This window comes from Porites lutea, chromosome 9 (genome assembly GCF_958299795.1).
Source record: "Porites lutea chromosome 9, jaPorLute2.1, whole genome shotgun sequence".
NCBI lineage: Eukaryota > Metazoa > Cnidaria > Anthozoa > Scleractinia > Poritidae > Porites > Porites lutea.
This window is the reverse complement of record NC_133209.1, coordinates 6,911,068-6,924,996: the sequence shown is the minus strand read 5'-3', so window position 1 is coordinate 6,924,996 and position 13,929 is coordinate 6,911,068. Positions and strand designations below refer to the sequence as shown.

The 13,929-nt window shown below is 37.2% G+C and overlaps 1 protein-coding gene across 1 annotated transcript in view; it reads right to left on the bottom strand.

The window, feature by feature from the left end:
• LOC140948206 (uncharacterized) overlaps window positions 1-13,929 on the bottom strand; it is a 33,256-nt gene that overhangs the window by 11,502 nt on the left and 7,825 nt on the right. Inside the window, exons 5-13 of the mRNA XM_073397426.1 lie at window positions 9,959-10,233; window positions 9,383-9,497; window positions 7,272-7,535; window positions 5,736-5,850; window positions 4,583-4,993; window positions 2,578-2,688; window positions 1,996-2,106; window positions 1,281-1,391; window positions 553-663 (exon numbers count right to left, since the gene is read on the bottom strand). Coding sequence (XP_073253527.1) covers window positions 553-663; window positions 1,281-1,391; window positions 1,996-2,106; window positions 2,578-2,688; window positions 4,583-4,993; window positions 5,736-5,850; window positions 7,272-7,535; window positions 9,383-9,497; window positions 9,959-10,233 — 1,624 coding nt within the window. The remainder of the gene's footprint in view (window positions 1-552; window positions 664-1,280; window positions 1,392-1,995; window positions 2,107-2,577; window positions 2,689-4,582; window positions 4,994-5,735; window positions 5,851-7,271; window positions 7,536-9,382; window positions 9,498-9,958; window positions 10,234-13,929) is intronic.

Here is a 13,929-nt window from a genome sequence, read left to right as displayed (position 1 = left end):
GAAGGGTAGATTAGCCATAAAAGTTCAACAACGGAAGTAGTATCTGGACAACCCAAAGCAGCTCTTGGAGTCAAATGGTTAAGGACTTCAAGTAATAACGGTCGTTATTTAAAACACTCTTAAGTTCTAATGACTGCTTTTCAAGTAGGCTATAACTATCAGGAGTATAAAACTAAGGGAATAATTTACAATAAGATCTCATTTAAACATAGTATTGAATGAAGAATTGTTTATACCAATGCACATAAACTTCGAGGAAAAATTTTCGACTGTTGATTCTTAATAAACTGTGCATAATTAGAACTGCTGAAACTTCAGTATTCTTAAAGGGATTATAATATGTACACGTATGTCAAAAATCGACTCTAATTGAAAGTTAAATCAACTAAAGCACAGCATAGAACAACAAAAAAACAAAGTACTAAATAAATAAAACTGACAAAGATGTAAGAAATTTGGTTTTGGTTTAATTTTTTTTTTGTAAAAAATGAATAAATAAACAAATAAATAAATAAATAAATTAATTAATTAATAAAAAAAGTGAGAGCATACCGTTTCCACACGGAGATTGATGGCAATCATCAATATTCACCTCACATCTTGCTCCAGTGAATCCAGATTCACAGTTACAAGAAAAGCTATTGATTTTGTCCAGGCATGTTCCTAATCGGTACAAAAAAAAATTAAAAAATTGGTAATATGGATTATTTACCAAAAAAGAGGAAACCTCTGTTCCTTATGGGATATGCTGTCGTGTAAAAGGACGCCAACAATGACTATACCGATAGTGAATTTTATTGAAAACTTAGAGCTATCTGAGTTGAATAGCCCTAACAATAATTCTCTTTTTTTCATGATTGAGTTCTTCGTCATTTAAACATGTTTTTCTGTTTTAACAACTATAAAAAGGTTTTGACTGGAGACTTGACCTCCAAACCACTCTCATTGAGATCGTGTGGATAACTCGCGCTCGATCGACTTCGCTGCTGAACGGTTTGTAACCTTCGTCAAAAAGGCCTTCTTTCGAATAAATTTATATCATCCGCCATTTTTGAAATGCCAAGAATTTTCGCTCACAAAAATGTGAAGCATAACTTTTCTGATAGCATACATGAAATTCTTTATTCTAGCGCAAGTTTGGATAAGGATTGATTGACGTATTTTGTTCACATTGGTTTACAATGTCAAGTTAACTGAGCAAAAGGTAATCGACGTTGGACGAGCCAATTAGCTTCTCGAGAGAAGTGATCGAGTTATAGTAAATATAGGTGCGTCAGTACCGTGAACACAAGGAGAAGACTGACATTCGTTGATTTCAAAATCACAAAGATAACCGCCGTAACCATCCTCGCACACACAGGTGAAGCTATTAACTCCGTCAACACATGTACCTGAAATTAATGGATTTTCATAAGAGTTAATTCAAGCACGTAACACCAACTTTATATTGATTTAACTAACCGTTTCTTTTTTTACGAAATTGCAAGTAACCGTATCTAATATTCAGTTTAAAAAATGATACAAAGGAAAGAAAAAAAATCGGTAATTGTGTCACTATCTGAAGGTGCTTTCCATTTGTCAGAACTGACTCGCCAGACCATTCCCGTCGTCACTTTTAATAAAAAACTTCTAACCAGATCAGCCAAATCCTGAATGGTAGTTTTTCAGCAATAACGCTTGGGAAAAGCGTATTTCATTTTCCAAATGATTGGTCAAGCCATGGTCCGGCAGGGCCAGTCGTTCGGAAAACGCCCTTTGAATAATACCATTATATAATCAAGTGTAGCTTAGTGTTTGTGCTTCAATTTTCCATTACATAATAGTATACTCTCGGTCAGGTAGCCAGTTTTTCTTGCCCCTCTGTTCTGATCTGAGCACTTTGAGCATCTTAGCAAGAAAACTAAGGAGTGCAATTTAGCATCTTTTTGCATACCCTTTCAGTCATTTTGGCTTATTCTACAGGTTACTCGATGAATATTAGATACGGTTACTTGCCACGGGTACAGGGCGATGACTCGCACTCATCAATATCGATGGAACAGTTCTTTCCACCATAGCCAGCATTACAATCGCATCTGTAGTTCGCTATAAGGTCCGTGCAGTTTCCTAAAACACATCAAAAACAAAACAAATAAAAAAGTTAAAGAACGCTGATGTTAACAATGACCGGTTTTTCAAGGAAATAATACCTTAATAAAATATAAACGTTATAAGGTGGCTTTTGATCTCTCTAGCCAATGCCATTCATGGAAAACTTCTCGCAGCAAACAGACTAGAAAATTACAGACATCTCTGGTATGCCAAAATGAAATTCATGTTAAATTATCTTAAACAAGGCTTGTTCTTACTTTCCTTTGTCGCCAGGCTCTTATGCACGGAAAAGTAGGGGAACATACGTAAATAATAAAAATTTTCTGAAGAAAATACAAAAACGAAATGTAAAGACTATGATAAAACACGTGCGGCACAAAGATTTTCACGCCGAGCCCGTGTATGATCAAAAATAGATTAATCAGCTGCGTCGTTCTGGTGCAACTTGATAAAATGTGCTCTTTAATGAAACAGTACATTATTTACCATAAACACAGGGAGACGTAGTGCAGTCGTCATAATCAGTGTCGCAGGTCCACCCAACGTACCCGGGATCGCAAACACACGTGAAGTTGTTAATACCATCCAGACAGTAACCTTTTAAACAAAAATTGCAAAAAATAGTGACCGGCCTAAGAACTGCCGAGCTCGGTACCAGATGCTTAGGCCCTGTTTTTGGGAGGGAAAGCTGTCCCCGGAAAGAGAGTCATGCTAATTTAACGTTGACCCCTTTGCTCGAGCCAATAGCGCCAGCTCATGTTCTTATTGTCCCGCCTTGAACGAGTGAACCCGGCTGGGGTATCCCAACCTTCGGCTCTAACCGATTCAGCTTTTTGTTTCTCGTGTAAACGGTTCACTACAATTTGTAAGGAAATGTATAGAATTAAAAAGTTATAGCCTGGGCAGCTCAAGTAGAGAGGGACCCTTCCAGCCAGGGCAAGTTTTCTTCATATAAATGTGGCCCTAGTCTGTTATAAGGCAGGCCTAAGGTAAATTGAAACAGTAGAAAAGCAGAATGAATACCACTGATCCAAGTCCCATTGATTTAAGAAATCTTGGAAAACGTTTGTGGTTAGTCTTATTTAACATAACAACGATATAACAACAGATACAACACATAATAAAAAATAAAACACATACAGATTGGGAATCATTAACTATTACTGAGTCACACTAGCTCACACTGTCTGAATACCACTGCAAACTGCTGGACTCTGGCCAGAATTAAAGAAAGGATTCAAGCCAGGACTTAGGCAAAGGTTGTGATCAATGACTGTTTTTTTTTCATGACTTAGAATAAATGTTGGGTCCTGGCTTGAGCCCTGGCATTCATGATAGTTTGTCTCCTCCCCTCAGTTGCTTTACTTTACCAACATCTCGCAACAAATTAAAGAATTGCCACTATCAGTTCACTTGGTCTCGCATAGGCCTAAGTGATGGAAGTCTCAAGTTTTCATATTTCAAAACAACTTTGAATTCAAAACCACTGGATTCAAATAAAAAAAAATTCATTATCATGATATCATTCATTATCATGATATCAACAATCAGGCACAGATATATGGCCAACATTAATCTGGTTATCAATAATGGTAAAAAATTTAATTTGCTGCTTCATATATTGCATTAGCACAACCATAAAAAAAACTGAGGAAGCCTCATTTAAATATTGAAAAATGATCTGAATTAACATATTTACGTTTTGAGTTACTAATTCACACCAAATTGAATAAAGCCATCGGATTCATTACTATTGATTAAATTTAAAAAGATAATAACATTAAACTTTAAATATTGATCACTACTGTAATTCACATATTAAGTAAATAGTGATCTTGGTGAATTTATCTGCAATTGTTTTTGAAGTTGCAGTGTCAATTTTGGCTCGAAAGCAAAAACAAAAACAAAAACAAAAACAATCAAAACAGGAAATAAGAAAACCGCAAAGATTTCAATTGAAAGCAATTCCAAAAGTTCCTTGTGCTAGTGACTATATAGCGGCGTCACCTATTGATATTAATGTGCCAACCAGAAGCACATTGGTTCTTGAAACAAAAGATTCCTTTGTTTCACCCGTTAAAGATTTGAATAACAAAAACAATGTGTGTCATCAGTAATGTCTCTTACAGTATACAGTTAGTGGAGAAGTGTTACTGTACGTACTGCAGCCTCATCGTTTATGACTTCATTTGATTGGTTTCTTTGTTCCTATTTGTGCAATCAATTTTAACGGCCTGTTCACGCATTTCTGTGAACAAAGGCACAAACCCAATGGTTGACGAAAAAATGGGTAGTTTGTACCAAGTTCTCCACCCTAGCTGCGATCTCGATACATTGTGTATGCTCGCTGGAGCCAACGTTTCCGAGAATCAGAACGAGAAAAGATCTTGGACTTAAACGTCCTTGGGACGAATGGGAAAATAAAACGAGAGAGAAATATCTTTACATCAGATGCTGTATTCTTATACGTTTCACGATTATACTACCGTACCTCGAAAGCAAGGGAAAGATTGACATTCATCAATATCGGTCTCACACATGCCTCCAGTAAAACCAGGGATGCAATCGCAGGCGTAGTAACCAGAACCTCTGGGCTTATTGGGATGGGGAACGCAGCTTCCGTTGTTCTTACATTCACAGGTACGTAAGCTGACAGTGATATTTAACAAAGAGTATTCTTGACACGCGTCTGTAGCCTTGAGAGCGAATATAGTTAAAATTTCACTGGTAGCATTCCACAGTAAAACGTTGTCGCGAATAGTAGCACCACTTGGGCTCCCAGCTATCAATGTGACGATTACAGGCATGCCTTCAGGGTCTGAAACTTCAATAGGTAGTTCCAGGTACTCTCCAGGCACCACGTAGTAGTTTGTTGTTGTTGGCATTTGAGGTGGAAGATTAACTGAAGCAAGAAATATAGACATTATTTTTTCTAAATTTGCGAACAGTAAAGAAAATCAGTGAGAGACTGGCCTCTGGTTTTTAGAACGACTTCAAATCAAAGCTATAAGGACTATCTTAAGGGCAAACCATCTGACTTGTTCATAAACGATGAGAGACAAACTAGGACTTTTAACGTTATATAGTAGGCGAAGATTTAGGTGTCTTCAAATAGTGTTCAAAATTGTTAAAAGGCAGCGTTGTCCTACGCAACTTTATAATTATATGACCTTGAGATCTGAATGCCGTACTAGGACCTTAAGAGATAGACCAGAAAATCATCTGCCTAAAGTAAAATCCAATATTTGCCAGTCTACTTTTAAATTCACAGGAGCAAAGGATTGGAACGAGTTTAACCCAATAAATTATGGACTGATGGCCTAACATTAGGATCCTTTAAAGGAAAAGCATCTAAGTATTTGCAAGAACAAGACAAAACACAGCATAAATGTAGATTGTCGATTAATTCATTTTCTTTTTTTCACATGCGCCTTTTTTATATATATATATATATATATATATTTTATATTAGCTTTTCCGCTTTTTACTTACTACTTTGTTAATCTTGAAGTATTTTATTGCTGCACACGGGTTTATACCAGCTGCTTTTTATACTCAGCTGATCTATTTTTTGTAGTGTAAATAAAGTATTTCTTCTTATTATTTATATACCGACGAACATTTCACTTGTTTCTATCAATCACCTTGACGTTTTGTCCAAGCGTTTGTGCTCACTTCAGGGAAGCACTGATAGCACCAGTCGATGGGATTTGTCTCATTTGGCGCAAAGCAGTATCGGTTTATGAAACAGGAGTTATTCTGGAATAATAAGAAGCAAATATCTTACAAGCAACGTTAAATAACATTGGGAACAATATATAAATAAAGTCAACTCCCTTTATAGCGAACACTGTAGGGACCTCAAGTTGGTGTTCTCTTTGGCGAGAGTCTGTAATAGGGGGAGTTTTTATTAGTAGCTATCAGTCAAGCGTCTGTAATTTATTTTGCCGGAGATTTAGCTACAGTCTGTGGTTACATTCCTTTTAGCCAAACTTTTTTCGGATTTAGACAATCCAGATTGTTTGGATTTTCGTGCTAGTCGGAACAAAAATCTGAAATAAGATTGATCCATACAGTAGCTGCCCAGGTGCTGCTCTGATCTTCTTCTTCTTCTTCTTCTTTCTTTCAGCCGCTAAATTAAGCGTCTTCTCGTGGAGAAATAGAAGAAAAAAGCTCTTTAACTAGTTGTGGCTCATACTGGGACTCGTCAACTTAAATTATCTGGAATTTGATTCAAGAAAATTCAGAAAACAATTACGAATTCCCAAGCGCTGAGAAGCGCGCTCTAAACACACACACATTGGACACTATAGTTTTACGTTGAGAAAATGCAAGCATTTTCGCTTCCTTATGGATTTAGAGTTACATGGGGAACTTAAGTTTAATACACTACAATCCTTTTACCGGCATAGAACAACGGAGAGGTGTAAATTACTTTTGCCCGAACTAACCTTGACCCGCCGTGTTTATCATTGAACGAGCACGTCCTTGCAATTCAATAGAAAAGTAGCTTTCGTTAAATGGAATAAAAATCTGAAACCAGATTGAGATACCAATGCCGAGGTGGATCGTTCAGATTGCAATCTTAGATTGGTTTAGTCCTTAATGGAACGAAAAATCAGATTTTGGATCGCAAAATCGGGATTTAGATTGGTTAAAAGGAATGCAACCACATAGGGGTGTCCGTTATGGCGGGGTATCCGTAAGGCAAGAGTTGACTATAAAACGTATGTTCCTGAGCTCATTTTAATTTAAAAAAGGTAGAAATCGATAAATAAGAAGGAAGACATTTTTTCGCTTCGGTTTCTTCAGATAACTCAAGGATATGTTACACTGACAGTCAAGTTCCCAGCTTAATTTTAAAACCAGCCAGGTTTAGAGTAATGGTCAAGATTTTTACAGCCGTACCAGTAGAATAATCAGAAGCTCTAAAATTGTCACCCTTATGCCTAGAACAATTTTAGCCTCACTTTGACATAGACTCCAAGCACGTGGTTAGTTCTAATAGACTGAAGACGTTTGACCTAGTTTCCGAGTACTAAAGTCACTGGTATCTTCCAAATCATGGCTCCAAAGAGTATAAATGGTCCATTAAGTTCACTTCATTTTAATATCAGGAATCCACAATGGAGCTTGATGTTAACGAGAGGTTTCCTTTGTTTTGTAGAGCATTGACATACCTTTAAAACGCATCCAGTAGAAATATTGCAACTCATACAGGCCGAGTCATAGGAAATAAATGTAAGGTTTTCTGAGCTTTTATGGTCACCGTCGTTAGAAACAGTTATCACTAATCCAGCCGCTGGAACTCCTTCATTAGTTTCGTGGAAGAATCCTTGCATCACGGGGGATTCAGGTAAAAAACAGTCTACTAACAACAGGTCAGTCATCTCACCAGGAAATTTCTGTTCTGTATTATTTGGTGTCCAGGGGCCCTCCACCACCTGGAGAAATGATCATATATAGTGTAAGAGTTCAGGTTAAAAAGGTAAAGGTTATAGCGGAGCTCTCTTGCGCGCGCAGCGGAGCACAATGGGTAAGAAAATTTATTTGTCCATGCTTCCGAGAAATTTTGGTAGTCACGTGGCCATATGCCCGTTTGTCCGCACTGCTGGCATGCAGAGCTAGAAGCGTACTCCCTAACCTTTGGTTATTACTAGTTAATATTTAAAAGCCTTCTATTCGCTATAATGTCGGTATCTACTCTAGCCGCATTAACTACTGCTAACTACTTGGAGGGAAACGGGCAAGAAATGATCATCAACGAAATCGTGAGTCCTGAATTGCTTGAACTGCAATTAGCTATTTGTAATAACCAACCCGGCAAACCAAATCAAGAAACCGACCATAGAGCGATTTATAATAAAGTTTAGTTATAAGGCGCACTCTGATTGGTTGAAAAGCATGGTTTTTGAAAGTACAAAACACTGGGCAAAAGCTGTCAGGCCATCTGTAAATCACACCAATCGCTTCAAGACCAAAGTTTCGCATTTCAGGGTTAAAAAAATACGCCATTCAAAGACAAATGGAAAGGAAAAGTTCAAAGAATGCCCAGTTTTTATTTGTGAATTAAGCAAATCGTACTTCAAGAAATTTAACGATGTTTTCTTCACGGCGGAGCGAGAAAGTTCTCAGTACATACAAAATAAACAAATTACTTCATGGTTGGTTCGTTTTTACGAGTTTTATTCACTCGTTGCGAAGAATCACTAACTCACTCGCTCGTACCTCGCTCGTTCGTTTGTGATTATTCACAACTCTTGAATAAAAATGGTACACACTCACCAACCGTGAAGTAATCTCTATATTTCTCATAAACGTTTTATTAATTTTGCCATCGGTGCTAAAGAAAAATATTTCAAAATCCACCCCGATTTGAGATGGAATTTGTGTTCACTATGTGCTTATTTATTAAATAATAGTGCTTTGTCATCACAAATAATACATAGGTTTAGGCAGGGCTAAAAGCAAAGCTCTCGTTACTATACTTATAATTTACTCAAACCAAACATAAAATCGTGTATTTCTAAATTGCGATGGGAAAAAAAAAAAAAAAAGGAAAACCTAATTGGCACATTTTTTGTACATTTTTTTGCCGTTGTTATTGCAACATGAATTTTTTCAAGTTACACGTTTTATGGAGTAAATTTCGTGAGCGCTCAAGAAAAAATTTGTTGCTTGTGTTCCTGTTCGCCTTTTTTTCGCTGCCCCTCATTTTTACCCTACTTTCCGCTCGCATTTCTTATTTAATCTCTCCGCCCGCATATCACGTTGTTCTTCCAACGAAATTCGTCTCTTTTGTATTTTTTTTTTCTCGCGCTTCTAGCTCTCTGTTGCTCTTTTTCTCGTTGAGCTCAGCCAGCCTGTCACCTACTTTTTCGTTTTCTCTTTCGCCACATTCTCAATTTGTGGACATGACAATTTATGTAAGCTTAATACTTAAGACGGTACTGCTATAGAAACAATTTCCGCTTTCGATTTTGTCTTTATTGACTCCTTACATGTAACTGTCTCTGCTTTAAACGACGCGCGTAACCATGCAATTTAATTCCCGCCAAAAAAACCCCGTTACATGTATTTTACATTGTCTTTAACTAGAGGTTTTCGCTATTAAAATAGCTTGGTGCATTGTGAAAAGATCCTTTTCTTAAGCCTCCCCAGACAGAAAAATTAATCGTGGTTCCGTTCTTGATTCTTAAATCTCCTTTCAACTTTTTATACTGTTTGTAATTCCTCCACAACTGATAGCAGGAAATTAAGCCACCTGTTGCAACTACAATTATTATCTGACCTTGATTTCCTTGACATGGCAAGTCATATTGGTGGAATTTATGAACCCAGTCCCAAGTACTGTCACCTTCCGGCACGGTCGTTGGCGTTTATCACATAGGCCATCGCCTTGTAATCTATTTTAAAAAGGGAGCTATTACCACTATGATGGACAGCAAAAAAGGGTTAGATAGCGTGCCTCACGACTTGGTAGAAAAATGCCTTAAGCTGTTTCAGTAAGTTTACTATTCAATTTACTGTTTTCCTGTCACCGTGAATACAGGGCTCGAAAAATGTCCAGTCCAGTGGTATTTTCTGCTGAGCCCGGGAAAGCAAAATGGCCAGACGTGAGCACGGCTTGTCTGAAGGACAAGCTAAAGTTCTGTTTTTTAATTTTTTTCAAGGCCTATCCATTGACGTCCTGTTTTTTTTTTTTGGTTAAGTTTTGAACAATAAATTACTTAAACAAGCATCATTCATTGTCGAGTTTTCCGTTCTGCTGACAATTAACAAATGTTAACCTGAAAGATTTTAGACCCCAAAACAGCCTCAATACCTTAGCTTATTTGTATAAATTCTGGCATGTTCACAGACTTACCTTAAAATCGTAGGTATTTGATAAATGGATGCTGAACAATCATCTGCTGTAAATTCCTTGTTACAAACACAGCTGCCATTTACACATTTTCCATTGAACGAACAGTCATTAGGACAAAGAAGTTCAGCAATTTCCTCCACAAAGTTTGAACCAGTTGGTCCATTTTCCTCACTGCTTATATTTGCAAGAATGGAAAGATTTCTGGCCGCCAAGTTTCCACATTCCTTCATTAAAACCGCAATGCTTCCACTTGCAAAAGAAAAGTCTCCAGTGTACTTGAGCGCCGAAGAGGTAAGGAATTGAAAATTGATGAAAGTCAGTAACAAATTTATGCATTGTCAAAGAATAAAAAAAGTATCAAGAATGAATGAAGAAACGAAATGAAACAGAGTAGCGCTGATCATGTGTTATCTTTAACCAAAAGCCAAATTTTCTGATTCGTTAGGTTTAGGAGTAACTAATAGTCGTGTGTCGTGGGTGCAAAGTCGTGGGTAACGCGAAGGGTATAAGGTATCTTAAACAAGTCCCTCATGGTAGTTTCTGGGCAGGAGGTGGGGTAGGATAGCTATTAGCTATTAGTGGGTGGCCATCCTAAGTATCGAGTTAAAGACCGAAGGACCATTCATAGAAAAGTGAGCATGCCAAGTAGCATAAGAAAATTACTGTACTGACCTCCTATTATTAACATCAAGGAAAAAATCTGTTTCTGTTAGGAAGAAGGAGAAATCTAAGACCTGTAAGCTCGGAAAAATTCCAATCTCTGGGTGAGAATCGAACTGACAGCACTCCGAGTTCTAGTACGGATACTCTAACCACTGATCTACTGGAGGCTCCATGGCCATAATGGTCGAAATTCAATTATTATTACACCAGTCATAAAGGACCTGTAACGGGGACTTATTGGACATTTTCAAGAAAAAAAAAATGCAAGGGAAATGTAACGAAAGAAAAAATTCTCCCTCCTATTACTTAACTTAAATTAACATATAAGAGGTCCTAAATGTTGGTACTACATGTATGGGGCGAAAGTCAGTCATGGGTGCATTAAATCGCGATGTAACTAATTTCTATCATCTGACTCTTGTGAAATTCATTTTTTAAATCATGCATAATTTAAAGAAGGGTCCAGACAAGTTTCGAGATAGAATCACAAATGTTTAGTTGAGACAGTTTCGTATACAGCTATTTCGAGAAAAGTTGTCGGAAAAAATGTGCACCCGACAATCCCGAATGGCAAATGACCATACACTGTTCCTGACGACAGTAGCTGTCGAACCTATTTTTGTTGCTTTCCTTTAGCACTCGCAAACATATGTCCATGGCCTCTCGTGCTATTCTTTCAAATTTCTTTAAAGAACAGTTAACTCAAAACCACCCACAATACCTATCGGGATTGTCGCGTGCACATTTTCCGACGACCTTTCTCGACATAGCTGTATACAGTACAAGAGTTCTAAGATTTTCACACGTATTTGTTAAATTGATCCGTTATTATGATTGGTACAGGCTTATAGTTGACTTTCACTAAAAATCACAAAAAAAGGACATTTTTCTCGTTCCTGTTACATGTTACGTTAAACATTTCTTAAAATCGCTTTTTACGTAGATCGAAAGTGCTTCTTGAAACCTTACATCATTGAGTGTAAATTATTAATAAGTCAAATGAGTCAATGAGTCATGAGTCAATGAGTCAGATCTGAAAAAATAAAAGTTTCGGTAGAAACAATAAAATTAAGCATTACTTTTACTTATTTTGTCTACTACCTTCATTGCTGCCTGCACAAGGCCTATTTCTGACATGAAATCTTTGTTAGCAGTTCCCAGGCCCTGCCTCATAGCAGAAGAGAAAAATAAGCCAGCCTAAATTTTGTGAGTGCCTCGGAAGAAAGTGTTTAATTCCTTTTGAACACAGCGCTTAAAGTAAATTGAGATAAACCTATTATGAAATTTCCTAGCGCTCAAAGACTCAAATCTGGGAGCAGTCGTTCTTTGATTTTCCGTGTGTTGATGTTTGGGCCCGGTTTGAAGTAGAAAATCGGTCATGAGTGCGTTTTATATCTGTATCGGTATGTTATTCATTAGCTTGTTATGCTGGTGGAAAGGTAAGTATTTCGGGAAGTATTCATTAAGTTTTAGCAAGGAATCTTATCAAGGGAAATACAATTTTCTTTCATGCTGTGGATCGCTGTCGATCATGAACCAGAAGCATATATGCTTCTGTCATGAACACAATGAAGACGATCCAGGACACTAAAGCGTCCGTTCCAACAATCAATAGCAGAGTTGTTTTCAGTTGATAATCTTCCCAATGTAGTTCACTACTTTTGCCAATCAGTTTTACTTGCCTCAAAAGGTGAATGATGCTACAAGGCGAACAAACTGAATTACAATTATTGTAATTTGCCCGAGGAGGGGTATGAAATAGCGAGTCGAACGGTTGTACACAGTCAGTGTTTTAATATATTAGAAACATACAGTGTACTAATAATTATTGTTGAGGTATTACTGTAAACCCATTGTAATTTTAAATCGCTTTCAAGGCTCGTTGATTGATTAAAATCTTTGAGAATTCATTGTTTGCATTATGTTTGTGTTTATTTACATTAGCTCGCCTGTTTAAAACTCCTGCATCAACTGAGATGAACAACCTTGGGGCAGCACTTCACTTCTGGTATGGAAACTCTAGTAGTATGGATTGTCTGATGGTTTAAATGGTTCTTGAAGGGTGTCTGGGAAGGCCATTTTTCGGGGCATGCACGTAGTAGTAGCGGCAGGGCCTGGAATACATGTGCCAAAGTGGAGATTTCATGTCAGAAATAGGCCTTGCATGTGCAGGCAGCAATGAAGCAAGTAGACAAATTAAGTAAAAGTAAAGCTTAATTTTATTGTTTCTACCGAAACTTTTATTTTTTCAGATCTGACTCATTGACTCATGACTCATTGACTCATTTGACTCATAAAACATCCGTTCTCTACATCACTGGATTCAATTCGATTCTCAAGTGTAGTTGAGTGGTAATTTTCGAAGTACAGGGTGTTTCAAAAGTTCGTTCCGATTTTTTCTTCACTTAAATTTCACTGATTATTAAAGATAACTTTTGTAAACCTAATCATGTTATTCATTATTCATTCCCAGGTGAAACGTGGCTGGATCTTTGTATGTTGTCTCATCAACGATAATCCAGATGGTTACTGGAGGGTTCGGATCACGTGAGTTTGCCGGCCGGTGGTCCTTTGGTGTAAAATTTGCAAATTCTTCTGATTTCATGCCTGAATGAAGTGTGCACTGCCTTTTTTCTTTTCAAGGCTTTCCAACCTTTGTTGGTCACATATCTCCCTACCGTTGTGCTCGAAACTTTGATATTGTGAAGTTGAAGTTTTCTTTTTACCTTGCAGTCTAGTTGAATTATTACGCATATACTTACAGCTTTTTCGATAACATTTTTCCCACAGTTTGTTAAAAAAAACCGGCCACCTACTCCTTGTTTTTTTCTTGAGAGAACAAGTAGTCAAAAGTAAAAACCAAAAAAAAAGGTAAAAACCAAAAAAAAAATCTACTAAATGGGCAGGAAAAATATGGCGGAAAAATTCGCGTACGTGCACATTTGGGGAAAAAATTTAAAAAATATCATAATTTCTTCAAAGTTTAGTTTGAAATTGCCTTGAACGGTTATTTAGATAAATTTCCTACCTGAATCAGTTTACATTTGCCTAAGGAAGCATTAAATTCTTTGCGCAGATTAAATTTACAATCGGAACGAACTTAGACGTTACTTTCGGGTAATAAATTTCATTGTCAATATCGTTTTTACTCGTTTCAGATTAGACTTTTGGTGTTGAACTGTGGGCGTTGTATCGTTCTCAATTATCGCAACTTTTTATTTATTTCATATTACTCACTAGAAAGGATTGTCTCTCAAAACCCCACAGAACTAGGGGGACAACTGACTTTGCAACCACGACCCACGACT